General features: G+C 45.6%; 1 protein-coding gene across 1 annotated transcript in view; it reads right to left on the bottom strand.

Annotated features, from left to right (window-relative positions):
* Positions 1-2,713, bottom strand: part of TRIO (trio Rho guanine nucleotide exchange factor) — a 964,000-nt gene extending 961,287 nt beyond the window's left edge. The window contains exon 1 of the mRNA XM_029590045.1: positions 2,113-2,713. Coding sequence (XP_029445905.1) covers positions 2,113-2,221 — 109 coding nt within the window. The 5' untranslated portion in view covers positions 2,222-2,713. The remainder of the gene's footprint in view (positions 1-2,112) is intronic.
* Positions 2,714-12,912: the final 10,199 nt, after the last annotated feature.

The raw sequence follows: 12,912 nt of genomic DNA, 5'->3' as shown, positions 1-12,912 counted from the left end.
TCCAGCTTTGTCCACAAACGTCATTGCGAGCGTTCCGGTGCCATCAATTGCATATACCCGAGGCGAACCCAAGGAGAGTAATGACAGTCCCCGGGGGTGGGGCAAAAACCCAGTAGGCCCAGAGCTACTCATCCTGCATCTCTCAAACACCCAGGTTGGCTCAGATTTGCTTTGATCCGACTCGGGTTTTGAATGGCGTTAAGCCGTCATATCGACTCTCAGCCTGGGCCTCCTCGCAGCAGCAGCCAGGGGCGGAATAAGCATTCCACCGATCCGCGCTCCCCTTCCCCAGGCCAGCGGGAGGGGGCGGAATAAACAGAAATAAACCACGGCATGCAATTCCCTGATACAGAACTTCCACCTGCATCCTCCATATGGGATGTAGGGTATCGAACCCAATAGCACTCCAGGAAGCAGCCTTCCCTCCCCATCCCTCCACCCAATAAAGCCAATCCCACAATATTAACCACAAAATAATGCCGGATCTGAAACGTGAGCGGAGATATATAGGCGTACACAAACCTAAAGCAGCTTCTGCGCTCCAGCCGTGAGTCTGCATTTTCCTGCTCTCACTCCACAATCTGCGGACACTCCCCCTTCCCTCCCTCCCAGCGCACGTCTCAGACCCTACCCACCGCCCCCGCCCCTCTTAGCAGCAACCGCAAAGAAAAGCATTCTCCTGTTTAAAAAAAAAAAAAAAAAAAACAACTCTCTCTATAGTATACAAATATATATACAAATAAATGAATAAATAAATAAGGGTGAATGGGGGCGGCCCCTGCAGCAGCCACGGGACAGCAGGCGGCAGAGGAAAAGGAAAGGCGGCGGCGGAGCCCAAGTGACTCACCGTCCAGCAGATAGGGGCCCTCACTTTACCTCCTCTAGCTTTCTCTTTCAAATTAAAAAAATAAATAAATAAAATGTAACACGCCCTACAAAATGCCTGGAAGGTCAACCTCCTCCCTCATCATAACAAATTGCAACTTTATCACCGTTCTGGCATTTGCTTCTTTCAGGCTTCTCTTTTTTTTTTTTTGGATCGCTGTGGGCGTGCTTTGATTCAACAGGAAACGAAAGGTGCAGGGGAGGAAAAGAGGGGCCCTCAGTATTATGGGGGCGATGGGACTGCCTATCGGGGAGCCTTGCTTTGGGGGCGGGGCTTTGACTACCCTTTGAAGCCGAGTCTGAAAGTTCAACTCCACATGTCCCCCCCAACCCTCTCTCCATGTGGCCGGGGGATGTGTCAGAAAACTAAAACTGCACTTACAGAATCTGCTCACAATATTGCACGCCTGTAAAGTCAAACTCAATCAGAGCGTCTGTAAGCAGGTTCCCGTTTTCCAGCCATCAACCTTCTCCCCGATCGCATAAACTAGCATACTTAATTATTAGAAACAGAAAACTGTATTTCAGTTCTTTCGCTTATCAAAACTGATATTTGCCAATTTAAAACATTTTTACAAGAATTAAAAAAACCCAATATATTCTAAATACTATTGCATCGATGCACGTAGCACAAAGGCAAAAGAAAACAGCATGTCATAGGTTTCCCCAGACAGGCCTGGTAGGGACTGCACAGCTGTACAAGGCAAGACTTCACCTATCCTGCAAGCGGCTTTAGTAAACAGAGGTCACCTTAAGACTCCTGCAAGCGACACCTACCCTCCGAGAGCAAACAGCATCGCCCTAACAGCTTCAACTTCAGAGACCCAAGAGAGTTCCCCATCACCTAGCGAGGGCAAGAGAGATGCAGCGCCCCCGAGTTCTCCAGCCATTTGCCCCTAAGCAGGGAAAACAGCGGGACGCCCGTCCCTCTTCCTCCCAACCACTTCGAGCCCGTCTTTCTGCACTTCTACGCTTCCTCGATAACAGAGATGCACTGAAACTCACAAGATTTTTTTCCAGATCAAAAACTGGGTTGGGGGAAGCCACCCTAGCACATCTGACCTCCCGCATCTGTACACGTTTCCGCACTGCACTGGAAATCTCCGGCCCTAGCCATGAACAAAGCTCGAGCGGGCACGAGGAGCGCTGGCCACTTCTGCATGGAAAGGGTGGCAGAGCGATCAAAGCCCCGGCAGCCGCCCCCTAGCACCTCCCGTGCCCACTTACCGGCTCTGTAAAACGCCGCTATGTCGGCCGAGTCCTTGGCCGAGTCCTCGGCCCCTTCCCCGGTGGCTGCGGCGGCAGAGGACAGGGAGGAGGAGGCGCTGCTGCTCATGACCGGTGGCGGCCCGGGGGGAGCTCCTCCCGGAGCAGATCGCCGTCTCCCTCTCTCTCTCTTGTCTTCCCGGGTCTGGGCACGGACGGAGATCCCGGTACTCCCCCTCCCCGGGAGTTACAGCCCGCGCCTCTCCCTCTTCTCCTTGCTCGGCTGTGTTATTATAATTGATCAATCACTGGTGTGCAGCTGCAGGCGATGAGCAGCAGAGCGAAATCCCGGCGGGTAAGCCGCCACAGGGAGATCACCGGAGGAGGAGGGGGCCAGCTGAGCGGAGAAAGGTTGCCCGATCCTTGCAAATAATGCAGGCATGGAGGAGGAGGAGTGCACTCAGCACCGCTGCAGGTCTCTCCCCACCCCCTCTCTTCGGTGCAGGGGCAGTAATGAATCGAGAAAAAAAACGGGGGAACGAGACACAATCACAGCACTAGGGAAACCGTGCAAAAGAAAAAAAATCTAATAGGGGCGGGGAAAAGGCAAAAAAAAAAAAGGGGGGGGAGAGGGGAGGGTTCTTCCGTAGCTTTTAGCTGTAATATCGGCAGTGGCAGCAGCTCCCGGTACAATCCTCCATCTTGATTTTCAAATAGCGTGGAAAAAAAAAAATCACCGCCGAACAGAAGGAACAAGGGCAAGAGCTAAAAGGAGATGGGAAAAAAAATTCTATGCTCGGGAATTTCCGGCAAAGCTCGGGGCTGGAGGAGGCGGCACTCCCCGTAAGAGGTGGGTCCTGTAGGGAGTTTGCGACCCTCACATTCTGCAGCCCTGGACCGGTCCCCCCTTGCCTATGCTCTGGGTTGAGCTTGATTTGTTCGGCAGTGTTGGTGTCGATGGCGTGTGGGTTGTTTAGTTTTAATAACAAAATATAAAAAAAAAGCTTTCCCGGCTTTACAATTTTGCCCGGGAATCTTCAGTGACTCATTCGCCTTTCCGGAACCGGGGAGCTCAACCTGTGCTCCCTCCAGGGGGAGGGGGGGCGCTGACGGCCAATCAGCACATACCTGAGGGGATTAGAGGGGTCCTGGTGGGGAGTCCCCTTCGGGCTACCTTTTAGATTGGTTCTGTGGCTGCCGTTTGCAGCCAATGACAGAGGGCAGGGGGGTGGGCGCAACAGACGCAGACTGAGCAGGCCCGGAAAGGTGACTGCGGAGGAGCACGGGATTTGGTTAAATCTCGGCTCGTCGGTGCACATCGTCCCCGCTCGAGTGCAGGCGCTGCCTTCTTACTGGGGAGCAAGAGGCAAGCCCAGCCCAAGCAGGTTTGCAGAGGGAACTGGAAAGTCCTCCCATTTCAGCACAACTGTGGTGGTTGTGGTTCTCTTTTCTAAGGAAAAACTACTGCTGAGTTCTTCCCTTTTTACCTCTACCATCTCCCTGCGTTTTTCTAAGGGTTTGTTCCCCCTAAGAGTCCAGACTCCTGGAGTCGCTCCTCCCCCCCCCCCCCTCCTTTCTCAACCTTTATAGCTGCTACACTTTCTCCCAGGGACGGCTCACCGCCTGGATTCCTGCTGCTCCAAAGTAAAGGTAAAGCCTCCTATCCTTTTCCCTTTTTTTTTTTCAGGCGCAGTGGGAATTGCTACTGTGTGGGGCTTTCACCTGGGGGAAAGCAGAACAGTCACTTAAAAGGCTTTCATTTTTCCCTTTCACCCCGCCCGCTTCCTTTAAACTGTTTCTTGGAACAGATTACAAAAAAATAAACTAAAAAAACAAAACTCATTTACATTTGAATATAGCCTTTTTTCCCCCTCCCAGCTGGTCAACCTTTATTTTCTTCTACATTTTCAGTCCCCCGTCCCCCTGACCTTTCTGTAGTTTTATTTTTCTTCTTACCTGTAGCCAGCTTTAGGGGTTTTTCTTTATTTCACATAATTCTCCCCCTTTCTCTTTCTTTGTGTGTTTATTTATTTATTTTGCACTTTTATATACCGATTTTCCAATAACAGAGCTACTGATCAATTCGGTTTACATTCTGAACAGAACAATGACAAGTTAATGTCTTACAATGAACAGGTGTGTTGTGCATTATGTGTATGTGTGACTACCCTGGCAGACCTACCTGTACTTAGTTTTTCTCCCTTCCCTTCACCACTCAGCTGAAGTAAGCCATAAGTGTGTTTCCCTTCTTCTTCCTTACTATCAATAGCTTAGGAGAAGGTAGGCAAACTTAAAAGATCTTTTCCTGCTTTTTTTTTTCTTTTTTGACTCCTCATACAGAGCTGCAGCTGTGAAGCTTAACATAGGCTTAAAACCTCTTGTTTTTGACTGACTGGCTGCATTTAAGTCAGCACCTGGGTTTTCTTCTTACACCCCACCCCCATCTTTTTTTAGTTTTTTATGCATTCTCTGGAACATTTTCCCTGCACTACATTACAGGTGTACATCATGGCCAAAGCCAACAACAGAAGAGAGGATGTGGGACCAGACTTCTCCAAGTCCTCCTTCCCCACCCCCCAAATAAGATAAATCCTTATAGCTTGCTGCCATACGATGGACACCACACAAGCCATATCCACTGTAGGCCCTGCTGCCTGAGAAGTGAAAGTATACCATAAGCTATCTAGGTGCAACTGATCCTGGCTCCCCCAGTCCAAGGAGGAATCCAGTTTACCTCTAAAACCAGGGCAATTACCTCAACAGTTCAAACCACCCCCACAAACAAAGCCTTACACAGCAACATAACAGCAAAGCAGCAGAACCAGGTATATGATATGCCATTCTGCCCACGAGCACCCCAAGGACACCACGGGAATCCAGTCAACACCACACATAGTGGAGTTGACTCTGTTGCCGTCCACAATATCAGCTGCTCCTCCCCAAGGAAAACCTGCAGTGTAGGCATGCATCATCCTACAATGGACACCACAAGCTCCAAGTGGCAGCATCCACATTACCTAAAGAGGAGTGCCACCCAGGGAGAGATGGTGACTCAAGCTAGTGCCAACCTGGGAGGGATTTGTTGCAAAACAGTGAAACATAACCATGTGCTGCGCTAGCAGGGAATGGGGCTCAGCCTGGCATCAACCCAGGAGAGTCTAACCACAACTATTCTTCCAAAAGGAATTCCCCAGGACACACCCACTGCATCCGTATGGCAGAATCAATGCTACATTGGTTGCAGCCCCACCCACAAAGTGGAGCTCCTAAAGAGTGTGGCAAGAAAAAGTGAAATTCACTCGAATGTTAGGATCCTCCAGTGCAGCATATCCCAGCCGCCTCAAAACCCTGGTGGTACTGCTTCCCAGATGATACAAACTAATAGAGCACTACTTAGTAGAAGAGGAGCAAGCCTCTGCAGGAAGCATGGGGTTCAGTGCCTGATGCTCCCTAGTAAGGACCCTCCTAAGATTATGCATCAGCCATGGTGAAGCTGGTGTTGCCCCAGAATATAGTGGTCTATGGCAAAATATATGGGAAGGCAGTGATTCTTTTGTCAATCCTAACAGCCACTCATCTCCCGGAAGGGCCAGTGGTCTGAGAGGCCTTCCACTCCCTGGAACCCCTCAATGGGCTGGGGACAAGAGTTGTACTCTCTAATGTCCCCCACCCCACCCCCCTTTCCTTTAGTGCAGGCCATGGAAACATGCTTTCGTGCCCTTGGACAAGATAGGTTGCCCCTATCAGTTATCCCCATGGGGCACAAGGGCCACGAGATCAGACATTCAATTGTACCTGAGGGAGGTGGTGAACAAAATGGCAAGAGTTCAGGAAGGGGCTGAGGGACGGATTGCCATCCCCTACAATAGTTACATCTATCGGGTGTATTGCTCCGCGGAGGAGGCAGAGTGTTATCTTTGTGGAGAAGTTGGTGTACACTCACAAGAGGTGCCTGAGCACTAGAGATGTGAATCGGAACTGAAATCCGAACCGATTCTGGTTCTGATTCACATCTATAGAGATGTAAATCGGAACTGAAATCCGAACCGATTCTGGTTCCGATTCACATCTCTACTGGGCACTAAAAAGCCCATCACCATCAAGGCTGCTCCCCAAGCAGTCACAGCATCACACACCTCAAGTGCAACAAACCCTTAGGCATCTTCACAAGACACCTCCAGCCCCATCTCAGCTCTCCAAGATACTCCAAAACACAATCATGGCATTACCCCCCACCATGCATCGTCAAAACAAAACCAATTACCTGATCAACATCCCTTTAATGAAACATATCAAAAACCTTTTCTATCTCACGTTCATTATGGTAAACGCCCAATCTCTAACAAAAAAATTCATACTAATATCAAACATAATACAAGAAAAGAACCCTGACTTTATTGCCATAACCGAAACCTGGTTCAAGAATACCGATCAAGTGCTAACAAACCACCTAACGAACAATGATTACGACATATTCTCCATCCCACGCAAGGCTCACAGAGGAGGAGGACTTCTCATCGTAAAAAAACATCTCTCAATGAAATTGATACCTCACAACCTACCAAAAAACTATGAAATTGCACTCTTTGAATCGGAATTCTTACAAATATGCCTAGTTTACTGCCCTCCCAAACTCTTAGACAACGAGATCTCTCCATTCCTAGAATTCTTAATTACTAACATTAGTTTGAAAAAACCCACTATTATTCTCGGAGATTTCAACCTCCACATCGATGCCAACCCCAGATCTCAAAACTGTCAAACACTACTAGACATGCTCTCCAGCCTAAACCTGAATCAACTAGTAAACAACCCTACTCATAAAGCTGGCCATACCTTGGACCTAATTTTCACCAACCAATACTTCTCCGATACTACCATATCATCCAAACCAGTTTCCTACAATGTAGGACACAAGTGAAAATCAATCTAACAACAAGAACAAATGTACCACAATCATTCAAATACAGACCTCCATTCCAACCCTGCTTACTCCAACAGGAACTAGGAAAACAAATGACGAACCTTGACCTCTCCAACATAAATAATGCCACTCAATCTTGGTTCCGCATTACAGAACAAACCGCCAACAACATAAACCCCGAGAAATTGAAACTGTTGAAAAAAAACAGAACAAAAATCAACCCATGGTTCAACCCTCACCTAAGATCCATGAAATCCAACCTCCGAAAACTGGAAAAGGAATGGCAAAAATCCAAATGCCCAGTATCCCTACAAAGGTATCGCACACAACTCGCCAAATATAAAAAAACAATTCTGAACACCAAACTCGACTACTATAGTCAAAAGATAAAAACTTCCACAAATCAACCCAATGCCCTCTACAAAATTGTAAGAAACCTCATAAATGAGAATAATATCAACTCCCCCACTTCCAAAACAAACAACATAAGTCAAGACCTTGCCATATTCTTCAAGAATAAAATAAGCAAAATAGCGAACACCTTCAACAATACTTCGATAACTGAAGAAAACCCGGACACACCAAATATTAGACCATGGTCGAATTTTGACCCAATTACAAACATTGAAACGGAAAAAATGCTAAGGAAAATAAACCCAGCTCACCATGATCTTGATGTAATACCAACCCGTGAGTTAAAAGAAATATCACACATCATTGCTCCCACCTTAGCAGCTATCATAAATAAATCTCTCGAAGAAGGTGAACTTCCAACCAAATTAAAAATCGCAACTATCACTCCAATATTGAAAAAAAAAGAACCTCGATCCGGATGATCTGAATAATTATCGCCCCATCTCTAACCTTCCCTTACTAGCAAAGATGACTGAAAAAGCAGCACTGTTACAACTCAATGAACACCTAGAAAACAATAAAATTCTACACCCATCACAACATGGGTTCAGAAAAAATCGCAGCACAGAAACCCTACTACTCAATATATCAAACAAAATAATAAGAGGCTTCGACAATAAACTAAGCTACCTACTAATACTACTCGACCTCTCTGCGGCTTTCGACACCGTAGACCACAAAAGCCTGATATCAAGACTTGCTAACATAGGTCTTACTGGAAAAACTCTTGCTTGGTTCACTTCTTTCCTAAAAGACAGGTTCTTCAAAGTCACATTTAACAACAACTCCTCTGATCCCCTCCCCCTCGAAACAGGGGTACCACAAGGGTCAGCTCTCTCAGCCACCCTCTTTAATATATACTTACTCCCATTCTGCCAACTCATCGCAAGCCTAGGCGTATCATTTTATATGTACGCCAACGATATTCAGCTCCTCATCCCTATAATCTCTACGATCGAAGATGCTTTAAGACTAACAGCCAACCACCTTATCGCAATCAGAAACATGCTGAACCAACTAAAACTTTGCCTCAACATGGACAAAACAGAATGCATATTCTTCGATAGAAACACAGGCCAAATGACCCCATTACCCTCCTTTCAAATTGGCAACTCTAACATTCAACTGAAGAATAATACAAAGGACCTCGGAATTTGGATTGACTCCGAACTAAACTTCAAAAAAACATCGCAATGAAAACAAAAGACGGCTTCCATAAACTCCACATACTTAAACACCTCAAGCCTCTACTACACCAACAAGATTTCAGAACCGTCCTGCAATCTCTCATCTTTACCAGCCTCGATTACTGTAACTCACTACTAATTGGACTTCCCAAATCTACCATAAAACCACTCCAATTGTTACAGAACGCTGCTGCCAGAGTTTTAACCGGCAAAAAAAAAGTCAGAACACATAACCCCTATTCTGAAGAGCCTTCACTGGCTACCGGTCGAACAAAGAATAAAGTTCAAAACCTTAACAATCCTACACAACGCGATTTACAGACCAGATAACACCATCCTCGATAACATGCTCCAAACACACAAACCGCAACGCACGACAAGAACCTCAAGCAAACTGCTCCTAGCCATACCCTCTCTTCCATCAGCTAAGCACTCCAACACTAGGAACAGAGCCTTCTCCATTGCAGGACCAAAAGCATGGAATTCCCTACCTGACTACCTAAGTTCACTCAGAGACATAAAATCCTTCAAAAAGGAACTCAAAACATGGATTTTCAGACAGACTTTCACAGATGATGTTGGCTAAGCATACATCAAACATACACACCACTCACTGACTTTACCCTGTTTTCATGGAATTTATGCATCAGCACTCGTTTATACCCTGATTAGACAATATTTATACATAGTTAGACATGTTTAACCTCAAAATTTTCCACGATGTTTCAGTTACGTCTAGTTAACATGATACCCGTTTTATTGTTCGTTGTATGTAAACCGGAGAGAAGGCAGATTGCTATACTTCGGTATATAAAAGACAATCAATCAATCAATCTCTAGTACCATCAAGTGCGGCCCAGGAGAGAGCGCACCGCAGGGAAACTTATGGCTGGAAGGAAGAGCCCTGAGCAATCCACCATTGTGACAACACTGGCCCAGGAACACACAGTGAGTACCCCCACCCAAAAGTAGAAGGTGGACCCCACCAGCCCTGCTGCCAAGAGCAAAAGCCAGGAAGCCACACACGCACACGCACTGCAGAATCCTTACCTTCTGGAAACGGTGGAGGGGAGCTGGAACATCAGGCAGCGAACCTAAGCAACAAGTGCTCCTGTGATCCAGCCATGAAAGAAAAAAATAGGGTCAAACTGTCCAAAATTTGTCACAGACCTAGGCCCCTCTCCATGAGTAATGAGGCTGGAACCTGCACAGAAATCCATCAAGAGAAACCCGTCTGAAAGGAAGGGACTCCGGTCAAGGAACACGCACACCACCTGAGGTCTGTCCAGCCATCCAAATGGATAAGGTACAAGGAGGAGATACAGTTGGGACAAGCCACCCTTCCCAAAAAAAAAAAAAGAGAAAGTTGTGATACAGAAAGAAACCAAAAAGAACCTGCTGAGCATTCCTGGAGCCTCCCATCCCCTACACTCCTACTGTAGGGAGGATGACCTTTAGGGATGAGGCAGAAGGGAGAAAGAATTACAACTGATCAAAAGAACCAAGTGTGAACACACAGTTTGCACCCAGCAGGTCACTAGAGAAGAGGTCTATACAGAAGGAAGTGGTTGCACATCATCAAACCTTTTGTCATCATCTGGTGTTGAACTTGGAGAGTTTAGTAACTCCCTTAGAATACAACATAGTAATGATGGCAGAAAAAGACCAAATGGTCCATCCTGTCTGCCCAGCAAGTTTCTTATAGTAGTAACTGCTGCTATAAGCAGGCTTCCATAAGCCTTATGTTAAGGATAGCAACTGCCACTCCATGCTGGTTTACCCTCAAGCCTAATGTTAAGGGTAGTACCATAGTATTTACTATCAAAACAAAGCAACCATCAAACCCATAACAAAATTACTGCTAGCAACAGTAGCCTTCTTGAAAATTCAGCCTTCTTGAAAATTCAGCCTGTGCTGCTTGAAGGTGCTTTGCTGTTACCATGGGGTTTTTTCTATGCTCCTGTGATCTGGGAGCAGTATAAGCACTGCTAAATAAGGCACCCAAGAAGCTAAATTGCAGTACTTTTCCAGAACATCTTAAGTGTGAAAGGATGGAGAGATTCTACAGATGCAATGGGTAGATCAGAATTAAATTCAGTTTTGGGTTGGGTTTTTTTCTGAGCCGTCTGACTGCAGGAAAAGGCAGCTTTAATAGATGGACATAGCTGAAGTCAATTAAGGTGCTATTTAGAGAACAAGGATTCTTCGCCTTGGAGGCTTTTAGGGGAGAAAGCATCAGCGCAGCTCTCAAGACAGAGGACAAGGCAAGTGTTGCCATAGGAAAAAGGGCTTTATTGGAAAGAGTTCTGAGGTGAGGTTCTAGGTGAAAAGAGAGTGGATTTGTCCATCAGACAGGCACGTGTGATGCGGTATCTGAAGCAAGATAGTACTGCTGCTAAGTTTTGACTTGTAAATGTTCTATTTTTACACTTCATATCTTACTGATTTTGGTGCATGCGTGCTGAGGACTTTGCATATCTTTTGAACTGCTGCCTGCTGGCTCCGGAAAGGTTCTGTCTGTGGATGAATAGACATCAGGAAGAAAATACTATTTTATCAAGTTTACTGTGCTGCACAGTTGTGTTCAGCCTACCAGCTTCTTATCCTGGCCCAGTCTCAAGGAGCAACTCATCCCAAGAAGCACAATTCAATTAAGCAGGTTAAAAAAAATTTGGCTAGGATTAAAGGTGTAGCAAACCTTCAGGATCCACCAAGACTTGGATGCCTTACAAAAATGAAATTCAAGCCTGAGTGTATTCGCTGCTTCAAGAAAAAGAGGTTTGATTACATCTGTACCAGTACTATTGACTAGGAGGCACAAGTTTTGGTTTGTTTTTTTTCAATACATTTTTTAATTTTAGCAAATGTTTAAAGTACATGGAAATGGTAGGTCCACAAGATACAAGTTAAAACCAATGACTATTTACGCCTCAGAGAACCTTTTATTGTACAGTTCTGGTAATATAGTTCTGGAATAGTCAATTATCAGATTTAATGAGGCATCTTCCACAGAGGTTTTCAAGCATAAGCTAGGCATGTTCTCATCTGTTAAAATATCAGTGGGTGGCTATAGTGATGTATAAGCAGTAAAACAAGCATCTTAAGATACTCAGAAGGCTGAACATGATAGGCATATTTCTGTGAGCCTAAAATCTATGCAAGTAAAATCAAATAAACTGTTTCAGTACTTCTACAAGCAGTTTGCATGGACTTTTATTCCTGATACACAATAGGCTCACTGCAGGAAATGCACATAGCAGAAGTCAATACAATTGTTCTATGATCTGGTTTAGTTTGTATGTCGTCATGAAAAAGATCCTTTCTTCTTTGTGGTTTTTTGTTTCTGAAGATCCAAAGTATGATGGGAGAGAACAATGGCATAATTCAAGAATGTGATACTGTAAATATTACTAGAGTAAATACATTTTTATGTTAAAATTAGTGAAATCTTTTTCTTCCATAATTATGAAAACCTGTTTGTTTATTCACTAATGGATGTGTGCGTGATGGGCTTAATCTCAGAGGACTGATTCCCGTTTAGCCCTCCACTAGCAAAAGAACTTGAGCTGTCCAGCCCCCATTGCATGCTGCTTGGAGAGGAAAGATTTAAAAGTGAGGGGAAGTTAGGGGGTAAGGAGAATCGCCTCCAGCCAGCTCTGAATGTTATTAAAATGAACCATTTTCCAGCCTTTTTGTACCTCTTGTTTTGATTTATCCTGTATCTCTGTTCCTTTCTTTCTTTGTCTTCTCTCAGTTCTCTTTATCCTCCAACTGTTTTTAGCCATTCTTCTACAAAGAATGCCTTATGTGTACACCTTGTACATCCCTGCCAAAACCATGACACCTAGAGGAGTCTTGTTTGCAACATTCACGAGCAGTATTGTTGGACTGATAATCCTGAGTTCTCATGGTTGGTGGTGCCCACGCAGTGTAGAAAGGTTAGAAAGCGGGAGTGCAGGAGATATGTATTCTGACCCCCAGACAAGAGTGAATGGCATTGGGACCCCGTGGGAGCTGCCACCATCACAGAGTTGGGGACCCTTTACCACCACAGGAGAGGTTCTGCAGAGGGGAAATGCCCCTGGGATGTGGCCAGATAGGAAAATGTGCAGCGGACAGAACAGTGTAAATGAGAGCATCACCACCACACACAAGATGTTGACCGACACAAATGACAGCATTGGGGTGTTGAGGGGAAACTGACAGACAAGAGCAGCAGTGCAAGTAGGCCGCTGCCACTTGTATACTTTGTGGAAGCGTACCTTCTGCTTCTCTTTTAAAACTTCTAATTTTTCT

This window comes from Rhinatrema bivittatum, chromosome 2 (genome assembly GCF_901001135.1).
Source record: "Rhinatrema bivittatum chromosome 2, aRhiBiv1.1, whole genome shotgun sequence".
Classification (NCBI taxonomy): Eukaryota; Metazoa; Chordata; class Amphibia; order Gymnophiona; family Rhinatrematidae; genus Rhinatrema; species Rhinatrema bivittatum.
The sequence above is the reverse complement of the archived record's forward strand: the minus strand, read 5'-3'. Positions and strand labels throughout refer to the sequence as shown.